Genomic DNA, 19,788 nt, shown 5'->3' with positions numbered 1-19,788 from the left:
ACTTTTCTTTTCACTTTTTTTCATCAACGTTGGTGTGCTGTCTGTGATTTTCCACTTCCAATCCTTTCTTCCCCATTTTATTATTATTTTCATTACCCTTTTTCTTCAACTTCATCTTCCTTCCTCGAAAATCATAATTCTATCTTCATTACCTCTTATAGGTTTAGTTACATATTTTATTCTAAATCTATTCATTGCATCTAAAAATTATTCTTTTAATTCACATACAACTGATTTACTCTAATTTCTATATTTTTTAAATTATTCCAATTTATATGCTACAAAATTTTACAAATTAAAATAAAAAGGTGTACATATAAAAATTAAAATAAATTGTTTCTTAATGAATAAACATCAATATGCTACTTTACTTACCTTGTAACACCCCATAATTTACATATAACTATTACAATAAAAGTTCTACCAGTTTCTATACAAACTTGGAGTTTTTCAAAAACATTCCTAATACATGATTAGGATTTACAGAAATACAATTTACATATCCACAACTCAAAATAAGACTCTGAACCCTCTAAGGCTCTCCTGCACCTGTATGGTCATCTGCTCGTGTACATAGTACAGTCATTGCAGTTCAAACACAACAAGAAAAGCAAGGGTAAGCTAGTGAAAATAGAATTTTATAATATACACAATTAAATCAAAAGAGAAAACCAAATTACATGATCAATTTCTCAAATTATTCAACTTTCTTCAAATCTCAACATTAAAACAATCACATAGATCTCACATGGATCTACACATCCAAGATATTCAACAAACAACGTCTTCCGGAAGACCCGTATTAAGTAAGTCCTACCAGAGACTAACACCTGATCCAAAGATTACCAGCGAATCCAACAGAAAGGATCAGGGTAAGTTCAATACAACCCAAGCCGTGCATCTCATATGTCACGGTGTGCATGAACTCCTCCATCAGCTTCTCACCACCTGATATCTTAGTCTATGTGACTTAGATCATCAGTGAAGCTCGGAGATCTCTGTTACCACATAGGCATCAATACTTAATACACAACCAACATCAGTCCATACATTATCCCAAATGTATGAATTCAATTCCATACCATTCCGTCAATACAATATCATTCCAAACACGATCCACAACATTCAAAAACGTAATTAAAATAAAAAACAATACTTAAATATTAAACCATCAAAATATAATATTTTTACAAATTTAAATAACATATAAACAAACAACCCAATATATATAACACACAACATGCCTGCAAGAAAAATTGAATATTGGGACCACGTCCCTTCCGCATTCAGATCTTCTATCCTAGGGTGCTATTAAAAATTAAATTTAGCTTCCCTTACCTCAATTGCTTGCTTTCCAAGCAACTTTTAGAATTTTATTCCCCGCCGTTTGGATAAGCTTCAAGATTTACGGGCCTAATGCAAATTATCCAAACAGAACAAAATTTCAGTATATAATATAATAAGTTGAGAGGATTAAACTTCTCAACTGACCCCACCAAGATTGATGACTAAATCCTAAGGAAAAACAGAGAACAAAGGATATTTAGAGTAAAAATGAACTTACTCTGTTTGAAAATCTGATCGGGTAGAAATGTTCCTTAACTCCTCTGCTACAGCGTGGTATGATCAGATTCTAAAAAAGATGAAGTTTGGGAGAGAAAATTAGGAGAGAGGGAGAGAAAAGCATATGGAGAGAGAGAGAGAAAGAAAGAATGTGTGTGACGGGGCTGCGGCTTTTTTTTTTTTAAAAAGCGCTGTTACATACCTCAAGTAAAGTATTATTAATTTTAAAAAGGAAATAAAAGCTAGCAAAGCTCCAACATTTTCTTTGTTTTGGTCAATGCAAAGCTCCAACTTTGCAATTGGTTTATGCAATTTAATTGGTTTATGCAATTTCAATGAAGGTACAAGATCTTTTATTATTATTTTCCAACCCGTGACATGGAATTGAATAGAAAAATTGAAAAAAAACTAAACATTAAAACAATATTCATGAAGACCATTATTTTTTATTTGTGGAAATATATAACAAGCTTGTCATATATTGTCAGTATTTAATTTTTTTTCCTAATGTTCCGAAGTATTTAAAACATTTACGACAAATAAAATATTTCGATTACTCCAATAATGCACAACCAATATTGTCTATATTTCTCACATCAAAATAACCACTTAGTCTGACTAACTACATTGAAACTGAGATTAGATAATTGTACTTTGTTATCCTCCACTGAGGTCACTTTACACAACTTATTCATCACCCCAACACAATAGCAACACAACTCCAAATTTTTAAAATTACTTGATTGTGCAAAAAGTTTGTAGCAGGTCACCACGTATTCGTACATAGATCACCACTTACTGTGACTAACTACATTACCACTGAGATTAGATATCTTTTTTAGTGTTGTCCACTAAGGGTACTTTACAAACACCTCATCTACATTGAGATTTGAATATTACTGGTGATCCCTTCCTTTTTATGTGGTGACCTATGAAGAACATTATGTACTGTCATGTAACCATCCAAGTGAATGTTTGGATGTGGTTTTTTGGTGTTGTGAGGATAAGTGGTGACCTATGAAGAACTTTATGCACTGTCATGTAACCCTCAAAGTGAATGTTTGCATGTCGTTTTTTGATCCTGTGAGGATTAAGATGGGAGTCCAGTTACCTCATTGAAGGTTTGAGAAATGAATATTCTTAGGATAGCTTCAAATGTGGTGAGTAGAGGTACATGGTGACTCCTTTGTTTTTAAGTGGTGACCTATAAAGAACTTTATGCATTGTCCTGTAACCATCCAAGTGAATGTTTGCATGTTATTTTTAGGTGTTGTAAGGGTTTAGATGGAAGTCCAAAGAGGTGATTAGCGATTAGGCAATTGAATATTGTAATGGTAGCTTGAAATGTGGTGAGTAGAGATAAGTGGTAACCCTTTAAGTGGTGACCTATGAAAAAATTATTTGTATGTTCATTTTTTGTGTTATGAGGGTTGAGATGGGAGTAAAATGAGATCATTGAAGATTAGGTAATTAAATTTGTTAAGAGGAGATTAAAATGTAATGTGTGAAGGTAAAGGGTGATCCCTACCGTTTTATGTGGTAATATCTTTAGAACTTTATGCATAGTTCAATAATCATCCAAGAAATTATTTGCATAAAAAACATTGTTTTCATTTAAAAGTACAAGTCATCATTTCATGTCTAAATTTTTTTCTTTTGTACATATAATATATAACTTGATTCTTCTCCAATATTATCATTCTTGTCTTCATCATTGTCCGCAAGCTGCAAAAAATATAAAATATAGTATTAAATTTTGTAAATATTATTAAATTTTTTGATAAAAGATATATATAAGATGAAACATCAAGATATACTTGTTGATAATGTGAAAATAACTACAATAGAATTTATCATACGAAAACTATATTACACCGCAACCAAAGTCGATGTAGTTGATTAACAAAGGAAAACAAAATATTGAAGCTAGAACAGTGCTTACTTGCCACATCTTGAAAATATAGACAAACGAATTCCTTTTCATAAGTAAGAATTCTCTCGACAGCTTTCAATAGCTCTTTCTTGCTAACACCGTACTTGTTCTTTGTTAACACAATAGTGTGGCCTTTTGACATGTCAAATGGGGTAGCAAGTTCATCACCAAGTTTTCGTCCAATGTGAAATGACTGAAATGTCGTAGCTAACTCTCTAACAGTGATGAAGATGTATGGCTCATCTTTATTTGCCCAATATTGTTCTTGGTCTTTTCTTGATGTTACCTGTCATACATATAAGCATGAAGAACTGAGTGGTGTTTCTTTTAAAGATGAAAAGAGGAAAACAAGTATACGGAAGCTTAGAGTTACTTCTTGTAAAAATTCTGCAACTACTTTCCTCTTTTGACATTTGAAACCCATGTATTCAAAGAACTCAAGCACATTTTCCCTTGGAGCCTGATACACAATGTGCCCATCTGAGAGGAGAATAATATCATCAAATAACTCGTAAGTTTCTGGTGTTGGCTGGAAAAGAGAGATCACAGCTGTTCCATTCAGAATGTGGATAAATTGTCTTAGAGAATTAACCATTTGAAATGTGGTAGAACTGTCTAAACCAGTTGAAATTTCATCTATGAAAAGTGCTCTTGTCGGTCCAACTAGCATCTCACCTATAATTCATAAACACAAATAATATGGACTTTGTAATTGGTAGTCACATATAAGTTTCACAAAATATTAAAATAATTCACATTAAACAGAAAACAAGATTTTTTGTTTACCAGTTGTGACTCTCTTCTTCTGTCCGCTAGAAATACCCCGAATCATGTTATCCCCAACCATGATATCCGCACAAACTTTTAGTCCCAAAATCTGCTAAATGTTAGAAACAGGAACAACTAAGTTTCTACCTTCTGTTTTCTTCAAAATTAAAATCATCTACAATTTGCTGAATTTAATGTCATGCCTTCATTATATAATCTGTAACCACATTGGTTTCTTGGCCTTCTAGTGCTGCTGCCTGTAAATTTAGAACTTTTGGATTAGCCACGTACATTTCTAACATTCTGCCATGAGCCAAAACAAAATTATGTTGAGAAAAAATAGTTCAGTTCAGTTCCTCAACAATCCTACATACCAATTCCACAAAGGTCAACTCCCCCCTCTTACCTTCTAGGCTTGATGATTCCACTGACACCATCAAGAACTGTGATTGGCTTCTTTCGACTGGAAATAAGGTGAAGAGAACTGAGGAACCCCTTCAGAAAGAAAGAGAAAATGCACACACACGTATTTGAACTTGTCAGTGTTCTCTGCTTCACAAACAACTCTCGTGACAGCATCCAAATCTATTGTCCATTTACAATTACCTCCAACAAATTAATGCAGAAGTTAAAGATTGTGGGTAGTGCTCTGCTTCCCACATGAGCTTCTGCCTCAACATTCAAGTGCTCAAAACAGACTTCAATAGTGGGAATTTCAAGTCCAACACTGCACTTTCAACACTCATTGTAAATTTTCCGTACCTTAGTTTTAAGAGATCAAAACTAAAACATACACACCACATGTTAGTAGCTTACCGATCAATGCGGTCTCTTAACTTGAACAAAAACATCTCATTATCTTGTTATGCAATCTTGATGAGCCTCTCCACCAAGTTATACGAATCTCTGTAGGAGGTTGGCCTTCAGCCGCGATGAGAATTCCCCGAGTCATGCGTAGATACGTGGGGAGTTTCTCAATAGCAGCCCACTTAAGCTCTTCCTCATCATCAACTCTTCTTGAAGACCCTGAAAACACATCAGCATAAGAATGAATCACATAATGGAAATTAACTACTCCTAAAAGTTTACATCATGCGAATTAACACAAACGTACTTTTAATACTTCAGTAGGCATGTAAAGAAGAAGTACAAAATTATACATTTATATCAGGACCTTAACTATATGGCACAAAAGTATGTTAGATAACTTAACTCTACAATACCCACAAACTTCATAAGTTTCTCAATAGATAAGTACCAATATAATATTTAGAGCCATACCACCAGGATCACCAACAAAAATTATCACTAAATCCCAAAACAAAATAACAACCCTAAAAATCCAAAAAAAAAAAAAAACACTAATAAATCTTACCAATATTCACAACTACACGCTCTCTCTTACCACCTTCGTCCTTTCCAAATGTCTTTGTCTCTCCCTCGTTGTTTTCCAAATGCCTTTGTCTCCCCCTTCGTTGTTGAGCTTCACTTTCCTCTTCGCAAAAATTATAAACTTGTTCGTAGTTTCGTTTAGACTTCGTAGTTCCATTCGCATTTTCGCCTTCACCTTTTCTTCTCTTCGCATAGCAGAACCAAGAGAGTGCTTGGTGACGTTGTAAACCTAAATATTTCTGCTTCCACATTTTCACTATCTCCCTGTAATGACAAAAAACACCCTTCACGGTTTCCAATCTTTCAAATTTTAATTATTTTCCTACAATGACAAAAATACCCTTGACATGTCATCAATCTCAGCCACGTCAAGGTTGTATTCTGGCGCAATGAAGAAACGAGTTGTCTAAAGATCATTTTTCAAGAAAAAAATACCTCTTAATTAACCATTTTTTTCCAAACAACCACTTCACAGTTCTTTAATAATATATTCAAATGATAATAATGAATATAAATGAAATTTTAGAATAAAATAATAATATAAATAGTTTCATAATATAAAATTTGTTAAAATATCACTCTTTACAATAAATACGGATATATTCACAATCAATCACTGATACAATTAGTTATTATAATTAATTATGTATAAAATATTGTCAAAACATCATTTTTATTATTATGATTTAGTCTTTTTAGAAGGCCTAAAGAAATTCAACATAGCCAAAAATTGTGAAGTTGCTCATTTCTTGCATTTAACATTCAATACATAATAATATTACCAAAAACTAAGCAAAAAGAAGTTTATTAAAAGAAATAAAACTGCGCAAAAGCAGTCAATTCCAGTTTCATGAACCTATCCATGTCTTCCCAAAATTTAGTAGATTTCCCATTTCTAACTTCCCTTGATGCATTTTTTGAAAACCACAAACTGAACTGAACTTACCTCACGCACCATTTTACACAAGTCTTGCCACCAAACAAAATCAAGATTATCAATCCTCCTTCCCTTCGTACCCACCCACCAAAGTGCTTTGTTATCTTTTAGACAAAGTCATACCCACTTACCAAGCAAGCTAATATTAAACAACTCTATGGTTGTAACCCCAAACCTCCCCACTCTTTAGCGTTTTAGCAATGCACTTTGGCATCTTGTAGAAGGATAAGAAATATAGAGGCAAATTTGAAAGTACAGAGTATAGGAGAGTAATTCTTCCTCTGAAAGAATCCTTTTCCTTTCCAAGAAGCTAGTATCTTCTTAAAAGAGTCTACAACTGGCTGCCATGTCTTACATCCCCTAGGGTTGACACCTATTGGCAATCCGAGAAACTTGAAGGGAACATCAGCAACACCACACAAAAAATTATAGCTGCCTGCAAAAAGTGAGCATCCATAAAATTAGAAAGCCATTGATCAGACATCTCAGAGCACTGCCCATTTGGCCAACCTTTTACATACTGGCGCAGTCCTAGATTTCCAACTTATCTCTCCACTTTTCACAAATATTGGTGACTGTGACTCTGTCAGCAAGGTCATGACTGCTGCGCTTGTATTTGTAAGTGACCATCCATAAAAATAAGAAAGTCATTAGCTAATTATTTCAGAGCACTGCCCATTTGGCCTACCTTTTACCAACTGGCGCAGTCCTTGCTTTCCAACTTCACTCCAATCTTCAGAAATAGTGGCAAGGCAACTGTGACTGTATCAGCAAGGCCATGACTGCTGCACTTGTATATCAATGCGGTGCCTCCTGCTTCCTGTTATGGTTAACCGATGACTTTAAAGACAACAAGGGGAACATCTGTTATGGGTTGCTATCCTCAAGGGCTTGTAGGTAATTGATGGATCAACCACCCTTCCAGCCCAACTTGCAATACAATATCACCTAAAGTTCATACATTTCATGCATGCAGTGCAGTGACGGCAGTGTTGGTATTTTCAGCAATTGTGTTGTTTGATGAGAATGTGGTGAATTGCCTCTTTCCAGCATCCTCAGCTGAGATGCAGTAAATCCTCACAGCATTGCCATAAGGGAATTGAAGTTTTGGGCAGCATGTTCTTTGCTGCACTTCCTACAGAGACAATTTTTTTACCTATTTCAGTAAGTTAATTGGATTAATTATGTCTTGTGTCTGGAACAAATTATATACACACACATATATATATATTCTATCGAAATTCCTTAATTAAATCATATATTATTAAAAAAAGCAATACTTTTGTTTAATATATTTAAAGCTGACTAAACCAAGCACTAGAAGTTCTTGATTAATCCATTTGTTAAACCTTATAAGCACTGCCTTGATCGGGTAAGCAATAGTTTATACACCAAATCGGTTTTCTTTTCAACGGGGGATCGATTACTTAAGCAACTTTTCAACTAATTGAATCTTATTTCTCATAAGATATACAACTAGATGTATACAACAAGAAAAACTTGATAGTATTCAACAGTCAATATTCAACAAGTCAGTGATAATGATAACTCATCCTCGTTAAGTGGCTATCTAGTAGTGAATATTCCCCCCTTTATTTAACATATGTGTGTATGTGAATCCAACATTAAACGAAATTCGAACAAATTACTTCAACTGACTGAGCAACAAGTTTTCTAGGAACTGAAAACTTCAACCACGAGTAATGGGTTTGACCAAAACAAAATGATTTTGCAATTACCTGAGTTTACCTTGCCCAGACGGTCAGGATTCTTGAAAATCTTTTCCAAAAAGCATGTTCCGCATTAAAATAAATGCTGTGAAAGAGCCAAGGCAATGTTCCCAAAGAAGAGAGAAAAGGGTTGTGTGAAATATTAAGTCGGCCCCCAAGGAAAGCTTAGTTGTAAATCTTACACAGCATATTTACTTTCTCAATTTAGTGCTCAAACTATCAGGATCACAGAGACACTGATCATCAGAAAATGTCAACCATTTGAGATGAGGTGAGATAATTAATTGCAAAGACAGCACATCTTCAGTCACAAAAAAAATAGAAAAATGTTAGTTTGGATCTGCAATGTCAAAATTGTAAAAGCTAAAGATAAAACTATTTTTCCATGAAAAAAAAAAAAATCTCCAAATTTCATGATGCAACAATTTAGGCATGAACTAGTAATATTATGAAGCTCCAAAAATATAAAAGATTAGTAGAATTGAATTCCTGTCTGTTATTGTATACACTTATTAGAGCATATTTAGTTGTCCATGTAAGATCCATGTTCAGATAATAGTGACGTCAAAATTTACACAAAAGCAACTAAATGTTGCTTCCACTGATAAATGTTGAAGTTCTATGATGCGGATCAAAAGAAATGGGTAATTTAGAAACCTAGAATTCACTGAAATTCATTCGTATAACTTAAGAGTTCAAAAGATACAGCGATTGCAAGAAATCTTTTTTCTTCAACAATATCCAAGAAATCTTCTTTTTCTATTTTTTGATGGTGGAGTCACATGATGATCAAATCATTGCATTTAAAAGACAGCTAAACTATACTAGAAACAGTTAAAGATTCATTTAGCAGTTAGCACAAATAACAAACAAGCCATTAAAGGGCTCAGCACAAAATTTATCGAGACTAAATGCAATAATAAACAATAAGCAAGATTTATGCGCCTAACACATTCAATTAGCAACAAAATAACAACCTTTTAGAATAGAAAAAGGTCATGTGATACCAAAGGTTTTCAGTAAGAATGCAATGCATATGGATAATGTGTAGAAACACAGACTTCAACTTTTAGCTTCAACAAACTTCTGTCTCAGCTCAACCAGCAACAGCTCAGTGGCTTCTCTCACTTTTTTTCGGTCCCAAAGTCCACCAATTACAACATTCCATATTTGTTCATCTGGAATGCATCCATCTAACACCATCTCATCAAGAATCCGAGCAGCTTTGTGCAGGTCTCCTCTCTTACAAAAACATTTGACAAGACAATCAAAAGTGCCAACTTCAACAGAGATGCCTCTAGTACGCATGCTCAGATACAACTGAAATGCACGAGTTGGATCAACATTATTACAAAGACCCTGGACTACCATGTTATGCATCCTAACATGAAGGCTCCAACTTGCTCGATTTGGTGAGATACCACCTAGCACCATCTCATCAATGAAGTTTGCAGCTTCTTGAAAGCTGCCAGCAGCGCAGAAGCCACTTATGATTTTTCCATACAACCCTGCACTTGGTTTCAAGCCTTGAATCCTCATCCTGTCAAGAATCTCCACAGCTTCACAAAGCTTTCCTTCTTTACACAGTCCACTGATTAAAGAACTATAAGTAACCATGTTGGGTAAATGGTTCTTCCTGACCATCACTTCCAAGAACTCCATTGCTTGTGACGAATGACCTCCTTTGCATAAACCATCCATAAGAGAACTATACGTAAAAACATTTGGTTCAATGTCATTTCTTTTCATTTCTTCAAGCAATTCAATAGCTTCATCTAAATTATTAGACTGACACAAGCCATGTATCAAACTAGTATAGGTAACAACAGAAGCTGAAAAACCTTTCTGCTCCATCTCTTTGAATATTTCCTTTGCCTCAATGATATTTCCAAGTCTACACAGCCCATTAATCAATGTACCATATGTATATGAATCAGGCTGGCACCCGCGGTTGGGCATCTCCCGAAATATCTGTAAGGCAGAATCAACAGTCTCCTTGTTTTTCAAGAGGGCCTTGATCAAAATATTGAGGGAAACAACACTAGGTGGAAATCCCATTTCTCTCATCTCCCTGTAATAACCAATAGCCCTCTTTACATGGTTTTCCTCCACAAGAATATCTAGTATTGTAAGGTAAGCCTTTTGAGTGGGCCTAAGCTGAAAACCTTCCATTGTGTGGAAAACTCTGATGGCATCAAGTGGCCTATGCACGCGTCCATAACCCCTGGATATAGTTAAAAGTATGTCCTCTGTAACCTTACAGTCTTCTTGCTTCATTCTCTCAAGCATCCCTTCTGCTGTTCTAAACTGATTCACTGCGACTAACCTAGCGATCATGAGACCAAAAGTTTCATGATCATGACGAAACCCATTACTATATTCAGCAGTTGCAGTATCGAATATAGTAACAGCTTTTTGCACGTCCTTTTCTGCTTTAATTAACTGCACAACTAGAGAATTTGTGATTTGCTTTGGCCACTTGAACAGAGTTTTACTACCCATAATAACTTCAATTTACATTACAATACTTAAAAATGGTATATGTTTTGGACACTTGCTCCAATATTCAAGTTCGTTTTACTCTTATGCATTTGGTCGAATAGATCCCCTGCTATATAATGTGAGTGAACCTTGAAGTATCAACCATCCGAAAGCTGCTAACTAAGACTGAATTGAAATAAGACGAGTCAAAAATAAAAATTTAGGCCAAATAGAAAATCTCTGTTCGAAATATTTTAAATGGAAATCTAGCAAAAGTAAGGCTACCATGTTACATTGTTTTCTAGGAATGGAACACGTCTTCGGTAACAAATCTGAATCACATTTTCAGACATTCCGGTTATCAAAGGATTGTTCACCAGGCAAAACATACATACAAAACAAGATCCTTGAAAACGTTTGATAGTTAAAACTAGGACGGGTAAAGTAAAAGAAAAATCAATTAATCAAAGTATCATCTTCACAAAATTAACCATAAAGGAACTAAAATTTGAAACATATTGCTACTGTTTCAAGTTCAACCAGATACCAAGCAACTAACAACCTAGAGGGTACTCAACCATTGCAATCACAATAAGCAAAAAGAAAACCTCAAAACCAGATCATGGCTAGCAAAAATTTCACCAATACATGATATCAAATAATGCTACATCAAATGTAAACATTCAAATAAAACCCACTGTATATAAAATAAACATGGAAGAAACTCCAAACAAGCAACACATAGGAGCATGCCAAATTCCCTAAGCATCAATAAATAAGCCGAGCCATCCAAAAAAAAAAACAAGTTCGAAGCAAAAGAACCCAAAATGATACCACCAGTTAACAACCCAAATACAATGCTTAAATCTATAGCAAAAAAAAAAGACTTTGTTGGCGGCATAAGAGTTACCTTTCAATACAGAATAAAAGCTCTGATTACTAAAGATCTAGCATGAATAGGGGGAACGTGAACGCCGACGAGTTGGGATGCTGAATCTTGTGGAGAGCGCTCGAAGGTGAAAAATCGCCGGAACTTGTGGATTTTCGGTGGCGGAGAAAAAACAGTGGAATTAGGGGTTTAAGGGTTGCAGTAGTTAGAAAACAAAACAAACGCTGATTTTGCCGGGAACTTTTAGGTGGTAGATAACGTTTTACTATAATATTATATCAACAACAACAATAATAAAAAAAAAGTTAACATATTATAATTTTATAATTATTTTTCATTGTAGAGTTTATAATAATATTCTACTTATTAATTACATAACAAAATATTCTAGTAATTAAACAGACTAAGCAAAGTTGGTTTTAATAGAAAAATGAAATCAATAATAATAAATAAAATAAAAAATTCGTGAGAATATATTTTGATAATATATTACCTGAACGAATAATAAATTGACTGTGTTAGTATGTTTTTAGTTTTAATATTCATTTAAATTAATCTGATTAGGATTAAAATTTCCAGTTAATTTAATTATCAAATTGTAATGAGTACATGAATAAAAAAAAGAAAATAAATTACGAAACTATAATCGTGACTAATTTTCACAATTTTTGTATTTTATATATTTATAGTCCCTAAAATTTATATATATAATTGTCTTTAAAGTAAATTACCCAAATCTTCATTTAATAAAATTTCCTCACTAAAACAATAGTGTGTTTTTCTGTTTTCTCTATTAAATGATTAATTGTGTAATTGTTTGTGTTTGACTTAATTGATTATTTTGCATGTTAGACTTTCTAATCCACTTGACTATTATACGTGAATAATTTATTAAATATGTAATACATTTTTTTTCTAATTTCAACGTCGATTTTAATTTAATTTCTACTTATATTACATTAAACATTTGATGAATCTTTAACGAATGAAAAAAAAAATATTTAGTTTAAAAATAATAGTATTAAAATTGTAGAATTAAGTCAAATCAAAATTACAAAATTAAAGGCCTACCTAAAACTTGTTGGATGTTCCTTTTTTCACCTCTATAATTTTCATTTACATTTCCATAAAATTCAAAACGTATGGATAATCTTTCTTCTATTGTATGACAATTGAATATGCACAAAGCTGACATCTAAATAATTTTCAGGCACATCCGAGGCACACTGGATTATCTACTTAATTAATTTAATGAATGTATGACTTATACATGGAATGTGTAATAAACTATTAAAAAGAATTGCATTTAACTGAACATACCAAGTTGAATCCACCTTTTATTTTCTTTCAATAAAAAGGTTTAAAGGGTGAAAATAAATTGTCTCATTTCAGCATTAAGCAGTAGTAATATGCATTTGCTTCACCTAATTTGCTACTGATATTATCAAATACTTCATTGATATGTGTTTAAAAAAGTATCCAAGTCTTTCAAAAAAAATACAAAACCTCAATAAAAATAAAAGCATGTACAAAATAGAGACATTAGTTAAACTAAAAATGAAAGTTGTCTTGTTTCTCCATGATGTTCAAAGTTATGCCTAGCCATTAATACCTGAACAAGGACCTATTCAATTATCTGTGCAGCATATGTTTCCTTCAATTTTCAACTCAACATCATGCTTTCAATTTTTACGAATCTATGTAGTTTAGTTTTCCTGTGATTGCAAAATCAGTAGACTGCAATAACATAACAAATTAACAAAATTGATGTTTGAACATCAAAGAAAACTGTAGTTAGGTACAGCTGGAATTACACTTTTACAACACTCCTCATCATTAATGCTATAACACAATTATTTCATTTACAAAAGCATCTTCGCCTAAATGAAATATTTCTTTCCCAGATACCTTTGTTACTCTAATGATTTTTCTAAAAAGAAGTGTGAAAGAGTACAAATTAAAGATGGTGAAAAAGTCAAAATGCTCTTCTGCTTTGTCAAGGAATTGCTCTAACTAAGCATGAGCAGAAGTGGAAACTTAACCAATGTCAACATCAATGGCCATTGACTTATCCTCTGAAGCAAAGGAAGTTTCTGGAGCTGCTGCAGTCTCCGCAAACTGAGTTGAATTGGACTTTGATTCTGCGGCTGCAAATGTACTCCTCGTGTGAGCAGCAACACCAGTGTCTACTTCCATAGCAGAAGGTCTGGGAGGTGATGGTGGCTGCACCTCCACATCTGGATAAGCAGCCTTAAACCTTGCTCGCAGCCCCTCGTCAACCAACCTTACACCACTCAATTGATTACCAAGAGACATCCATCTGATGGAGAACAAGGAAGAACATAATCAACAATAAAGAACACCAACAGTCTATAATTTCTATCAACATGAATTTTAGGCCCTAAACCGACAACTAGTCTACTTCTACGTTTCTACCAGTTTAGGTTCTTCATACATTATCATGTAAACTCCGCTTACAAAGCATCAAAAACCATTTCATAATTAGACTATCCTCAACCTCAATCAAACTATTTCATGAATAACATGAAAGAAAAACTCCAAGGAAAATACACCAGTCAAGAAAACCAACCCTGCATGAGTGTTGTGCATGCGAGCAAATAGTTCTAGCTTTCTGGTTCTTGGACTTATCCTCTCCAGCATAGGATACATCTACAAGAATACATTGACAACTGTTAAAATGCTAAGAATGTGAATTATTTAATTTTAACAAAAGGAAAAGTAGAATGACATTGTTATTAGGTGAATATTATACAAACCTCATCCGGTTTACGACTTGTTTCCCTGACCTCAGCAACAATAACATCTGTGTCAATGTTCCTGTTCACTTCAGGATTACCCTTTATTCCAACAAGACAATGTTCCTTACTGTGATTGAGCCAGTGGCCCGTGCGCCCAGTTCTGATTATTCGCTGAAGTTGATTTGTTTTCACCCAAATAATCTCCTCAACACGTTTATATCCCCAAAGTTCCAAGCTGGAAGAAGCATATGGAATACAGAAAAATAAGCCATAGCACGTCCAAGTGACCCATAGAAAAATAACAATTAGCGTATAACCAAACACAAAAACAATACCATTCCCGTCCAAGTTCCATTGCACGTCCAGTGACCCATAGAAAAATAAGTCCATCAGTTTGCAAAGCGGGAACATTAAGACTGCGCATTTCATCATCAGCCATTGTTCCATAAGGCAGTTCCATGTGAATGTCCCATGGCGGATCTGCCATTATTACTCCAAATTGACCTAAAATGTCCATTCTAAAGTTACGTATATCACAGTTGATCCACTGTGGTTCACCAAGTTCCACTTCAGAACAATATTCAGCACGCTGAGGCTTTAGCGGTTTGGGAGGAGGAGGGGCACCCATCATTGTTGGAGACACATCAGGTGTTGGATCATACTCGTAGTGAACATACTTGCATGTCTGTCAAAGAACAAAAAAAAGAACAATACACAACTCAAACTAAGAATAAGGATTACCAAAATGAAAATAATTTCAAAATAAAATAAAGTCGGGAAAAAATCATGCCTTCATGTGTCTGCAAGTATCAAGAAAAGAACAGTCCCCTAAATTGATGTCAGTATGTGGAGCAATAATCCGTCTAAAATGAACCTGGCGGTAGAAGGATCATTAATGCATGTCAAGAAAGGCTAACAGAAAAGGTAAACACCAATCTTCAAGGTTAGATTCCATTTAAAACCAAATAATCAGCATATTAGTTTAAACCAACACAGATACAAAAAGTTTGAAATAAAAATTAAAAGATGAAAAAACAGTAAAATAATGTCCTTATCACTAACCTTATCACATGCTATAAAGGAACCAGTTTGACGTCGGCAGTCCTCTTTAGTCAGTAAGTCACAGTATTGCCTGACCTGGGAACCACCTTTTGTTTTGAACTAAAACAACCCATTGCAAAAGAGCCCAATTAGATTAAACTGTAGAAAATTGCATCAAAGCAGACAATAAGCATAAGGGAAAATTTAGCATAGAGCCTATAAAAGTAGGCAGTGACTTTAAACCTTGGCGGCTACAGCAGTTTCCCTTGCAGTTGGTCGGTGAATTAGGTCCAAAAGCTCCTCACCAGTTTTAGACTTTTGCAGCTCCCTGAACGACTTCTTATTCAACAAAGCCTCAAGATCTTTCATATCATCCTCTAAAGTTCTTGGTTTTTGTGACATTGCATTAGGACTACTCCCTTGTGCATTTGGCCCCAATGGGAGTCTGTGCATTGAAGGAATACTCATACCTCTATGTGTCCCCATCATGCCCATTACTCTGGGTGCTCCCCTTGGTCCACCTGAAAACATTGGCTGCAACCCTGACATATGAGGGTCCCCATGGGGTATCCACATTTCAGACATTGGCCTCAGAACTGGCCTTCCCATCCCAAGCAAACCACCATTCACATTAGTACCATTGTTAGTGATTTGTTGAACTTGATTTTGATTTACATTCCCATCTCCAGAACTTGATTCAAGCTGTTGATACTGTGCACTTTCTGGCAATTCTCTTAAAAGTCGGGTACGGTCTATATTCAAAACCATAATTCTTGCCTTGCCACTGACCACAAATTCCTCCACTTCAACACCACCATTATCATCTGCCATTGACCTTAAAGCTATCTCCACTGCAAGTATTGCCCCTGAATCCCCCCCAAGCTCCTGAAGAGCTGACTTTTCTGCTGGTGTCACTGCCTGGTCATTTTCCAATTTCCTTGACACAGTGGAAGAATCAATTGGTGAGAAGGGTACTCGCCCTAATAGACAGACAGCGACCAGTGACCGAACCACTGCTAACGGACTAACCTTCTCCGAATCTACTTGAGATGCTGGGTTTGAATCGATAGATGTTTTGAGTTTTTGATTCCTGGGATTTGTCAAGTCAACTTCAGTAGAGCCATCAGCGTAGGATTCAGAATTGGAGCGGTGAGTTAGTTCAATAGGTTTTTTGGGGTTCAATTTAGGATCAGGCAGAGGCAAAGCAGGCGTAGGAGCAAAAGGACGCTGGTTGAAAGAAGACACAACCCTTAAGGAAAGGTCAAGGGATGAAACAAGATTAGGTATTACGGCTTGTATAGAAGCAAGCATCTCCATGTGAGCCTTGTGCTGGCACTCTATGCGAGCTTCAAGCTGTTGCCTCATATCTTTAATGGCAGCTATGGTGTCCTCATTACCGTCTGATTGTGTTTCCATGGATTCCTCCCTAACACCCAACTCTGCATCACATTTTCAGACATTCTGGTCATCAACTAGGATTGTTTACCAAGAAAAAATACATACAAAACACGAATCCTGAAAAGTTTGATAGTTTAAAACTACGACGGGTAAAGTAAAAGAGAAATTAATCATTCGAAGTATCATCTTCATAAACAGGAATTAAAACTTGAAGCATACTGCTACTGTTTCAAGTTCAAGCACCCACCAAGTAACTTACAACCTAGAAGGTACTCAATCCAGGCATTCACAATAACCAAAAAGAAACCTAAAAACCAGATCATGGCTAGAAAAGTTTCACCAATACATAATACCAAAATAATATTTCATCAAATGTTAACATTCAAATAACCACCATTGCATATAAATAATCATGGAAGAAACCCCAAACACTCAACAAAAGGAGTATGCCAAACTCCCAAAGCAACAATACTTATAACAAACCACCCCAAAAGCCAGTTCGAAGCAAAAAAACAAAAAACAAAATGATGCCAATAGTCAATAACCCAAATACCAAAAAGCGCTTAAATTTAAAGGAAAAATAAAACTTCGTTAGCGGCATAAGAGTTACCTTACAATACAGAATAAAAAGCCCTAAGACCTAGAACGAAAAAGAGGAACTTGAACACCGACTAGTTAGGATGCCAATCTTGCAGAGAGCATTCGAAGGTTGAGACTTGACGGTACTTCGGGTTTTTCCGGCGGCGGAGAAAGAAGAAAGGAAAGAGGGGTTTAAGGGTTGCAGCAGTGACGGAAGAAAACAAAGGCGAATTGATGTTGCTGGGAAGATTAGGTGATAGACAGCGTTTTACTGTAATGTTGTATCAATAATAATGAAATTAAAACGTTCTACTCTTTTACTTCATTTTTATTTTTCATTATTTATTTATTTATTTCACTGTAAAGTTTATAATAACATTCTATTTGTTATGTTGGTCAGTGTAGAAGAGATTACTTGTGCTCATAACTTTCACAGAAAATAATAATATGTATCGATATTTTTTACAAATAAAAATAATCTACTGCTTAATTAGATAAAAAAAATTGTTTTAATAAAAATAAAGAAATAAACAATCATAAAAATATATTATTTAATAATATATATTAACTGGATGAATTATAAATATATTTAAATTAATTTGACTGAAAATAATTTCTATATGTATATTAATTCTAATATTCATTCAATTCAATCATGATTAAATTAAATTAATTATTAATTATTTAAATAAATACAAATTCTAAATATTAATGTTTTGATTTAAATAAAATATAAAATAATTTTTTTAATATATTTAAAATAATAAATAAATAAACAAAACTCTTAAATTATTTAATATCTTATTTAAATAAAAATTATAAAAAAACTAAAATCTTAAATAAATATAAGTTCTGAATATTTAATGTTATATTTATATACAAATTTAAAATATATAAAATCCTTAAAATATTCAAAATTCTAAATTATTAAAATTTTAAATATTTAAGGTCTTATTCAAATAAAAAATGAAATATATAAAAACTTTAAAATATTAAAAATATTAAATAAATATAAATTTTAAATTATTTAATGTATTATTTAATTAAAAATTAAAAGTATATAAAATTGTTAAAATATTCAAAATTTAAATAAATACAAATCCTAATTATTTAATATTTAAATAGAAATATATATAATTCTTAAAATATTCAAAATTCTAAATAAATATAATTTGAATATATTAATGTCTTGCTTAAATAAAAAATTAAAATATACAAAATTTCTAAAATATTAAAAAATTTAAATAAATATAAATTCTAAATTATTTAATTTTTTATTAAATAAAAATATAAAATTTATAAAATATTCAAAAATTCTAAATACATACCTATCCAAAATTAGATAATATCCTATTTAAATACAAATTTAAAATATATAAAATTCTTAAAATATTCAAAATCCTAAATAAATACAAATTCTATTATTTAAATAAAAAGTATAATTACTTTTTTTCTTACCTTTAAGATCAATATCCAATTTACTATCTGGTTATTAAAAAATTTAATTTAATCTTAATATTTTTTTAAATATATTTAAGTTGGTCATTTCTGTTAATTTTGGACTAACAATTTTAAGTGTTTTTGATGTGATATAGATAAGTGTAAACATGAATTGTGATTTGTTCTACACGTAGACCTCCTCCTCAATATCACCCCACCGCCTCCCCCATGTTTCCCTCCCAAACTCGCTTAACCTTTTACTTCCTCACCTTTGTTAAGGCCACACACAAATTGTTTATAGGAGGTAGAGCGTAGTTGTTGGCGGCGCACGTGATTCAGAATTTGGTTATTGTAGGGTGGGTTAGTGCCACCATGGGGCCTCTCTTTTGGGAGTTGAAAAAATTGAATCTTTTGAAGATTTCCTGTGAGGATGAGTTAATGGGTATGGAAATGACCCAGACATGGATGGTATGAATATATAATTTAAATTACCCAAAAGTGATAGTCGAACCATGGCATCAACCAATTTACTAGACAACTGGCCCTATGTCTCGCTTCCCATCAATGGACCGATCGACACCTTGAATTCAATTACGTTCAAGCAAAATTAATCAAGCTAATCAATGGTTAAGAGCTAGGTAATGTATTCCTAAACATGATCCAAGCCCTTTAATCTAGCCCAATAAGAACCACTAAAATAATATAAATAGCACATATTCCAAGAACCAAGTACGTCATGATACAGTGCTTTGACTAATGAGTGTTGAATACTAAAACTGACTTGAGCATTGAAGTGCCTTCTGTAGGTACCATCTGAGTATGGGCTACAAGAAGACCGAGAGGTGGAACGAGTATAGGGAAGGAAAAATCTTACTTGG

At 33.6% G+C, this 19,788-nt stretch overlaps 3 protein-coding genes and 1 long non-coding RNA gene across 8 annotated transcripts; all 4 read right to left on the bottom strand.

Moving 5' to 3' along the window:
• Positions 1–388: 388 nt before the first annotated feature.
• Positions 389–1,701, bottom strand: LOC150024783 (uncharacterized). The gene is made up of 3 exons (XR_016516434.1): positions 1,565–1,701; positions 1,339–1,413; positions 389–561 (listed from the first exon to the last, which is right to left on the bottom strand). It is a non-coding gene; the product is annotated as an uncharacterized LOC150024783 (long non-coding RNA).
• A 1,392-nt stretch (positions 1,702–3,093) lies between these two features.
• On the bottom strand, positions 3,094–5,927 carry LOC137818587 (pleiotropic drug resistance protein 1). Of its 3 annotated transcripts, XR_016516345.1 has the most exons (10): positions 5,640–5,927; positions 5,081–5,290; positions 4,871–4,991; positions 4,671–4,759; positions 4,468–4,567; positions 4,283–4,373; positions 4,089–4,171; positions 3,870–3,976; positions 3,506–3,782; positions 3,094–3,288 (listed from the first exon to the last, which is right to left on the bottom strand). XR_016516345.1 is itself a non-coding variant. In XM_068622106.2 (9 exons), the coding sequence occupies exons 2-9, from the start codon at positions 5,113–5,115 to the stop codon at positions 3,275–3,277; spliced, it is 1,029 nt and encodes a 342-aa protein (XP_068478207.1). In that variant the 5' UTR covers positions 5,116–5,290; positions 5,640–5,927; the 3' UTR covers positions 3,094–3,274. The 3 variants fall into 3 exon arrangements, 2 of the variants coding, with proteins under 2 accessions (XP_068478207.1, XP_090152694.1); XM_068622106.2 differs by having other exon boundaries at positions 3,870–4,171; XM_090296568.1 differs by lacking the exons at positions 4,871–4,991; positions 5,081–5,290; positions 5,640–5,927 and having other exon boundaries at positions 3,870–4,171; positions 4,468–4,521; positions 4,671–4,805.
• A 507-nt stretch (positions 5,928–6,434) lies between these two features.
• Positions 6,435–11,942, bottom strand: LOC137818586 (Pentatricopeptide repeat (PPR) superfamily protein). Of its 3 annotated transcripts, XM_068622105.2 has the most exons (5): positions 11,715–11,942; positions 9,301–10,990; positions 8,333–8,624; positions 7,282–7,728; positions 6,435–7,029 (listed from the first exon to the last, which is right to left on the bottom strand). In XM_068622105.2, exon 2 carries the CDS (start codon positions 10,823–10,825, stop codon positions 9,386–9,388), a length of 1,440 nt encoding a protein of 479 aa, XP_068478206.1. In that variant the 5' UTR covers positions 10,826–10,990; positions 11,715–11,942; the 3' UTR covers positions 6,435–7,029; positions 7,282–7,728; positions 8,333–8,624; positions 9,301–9,385. The 3 variants fall into 3 exon arrangements, with proteins under 3 accessions (XP_068478206.1, XP_068478204.1, XP_090152693.1); XM_068622103.2 differs by having other exon boundaries at positions 6,435–7,728; XM_090296567.1 differs by having other exon boundaries at positions 6,435–7,728; positions 8,343–10,990; positions 11,715–11,938.
• Positions 11,943–13,448: 1,506 nt separating this feature from the next.
• MTA (mRNAadenosine methylase) lies at positions 13,449–17,794 on the bottom strand. The gene is made up of 8 exons (XM_068621470.2): positions 17,502–17,794; positions 15,737–16,932; positions 15,515–15,613; positions 15,243–15,326; positions 14,788–15,137; positions 14,471–14,687; positions 14,284–14,363; positions 13,449–14,013 (listed from the first exon to the last, which is right to left on the bottom strand). The coding sequence occupies exons 2-8, from the start codon at positions 16,907–16,909 to the stop codon at positions 13,731–13,733; spliced, it is 2,286 nt and encodes a 761-aa protein (XP_068477571.2). The 5' UTR covers positions 16,910–16,932; positions 17,502–17,794; the 3' UTR covers positions 13,449–13,730.
• Positions 17,795–19,788: the final 1,994 nt, after the last annotated feature.

Source organism: Phaseolus vulgaris, chromosome 10 (assembly GCF_051622355.1).
Source record: "Phaseolus vulgaris cultivar YP4 chromosome 10, ASM5162235v1, whole genome shotgun sequence".
Classification (NCBI taxonomy): Eukaryota; Viridiplantae; Streptophyta; class Magnoliopsida; order Fabales; family Fabaceae; genus Phaseolus; species Phaseolus vulgaris.
The sequence above is the reverse complement of the archived record's forward strand: the minus strand, read 5'-3'. Positions and strand labels throughout refer to the sequence as shown.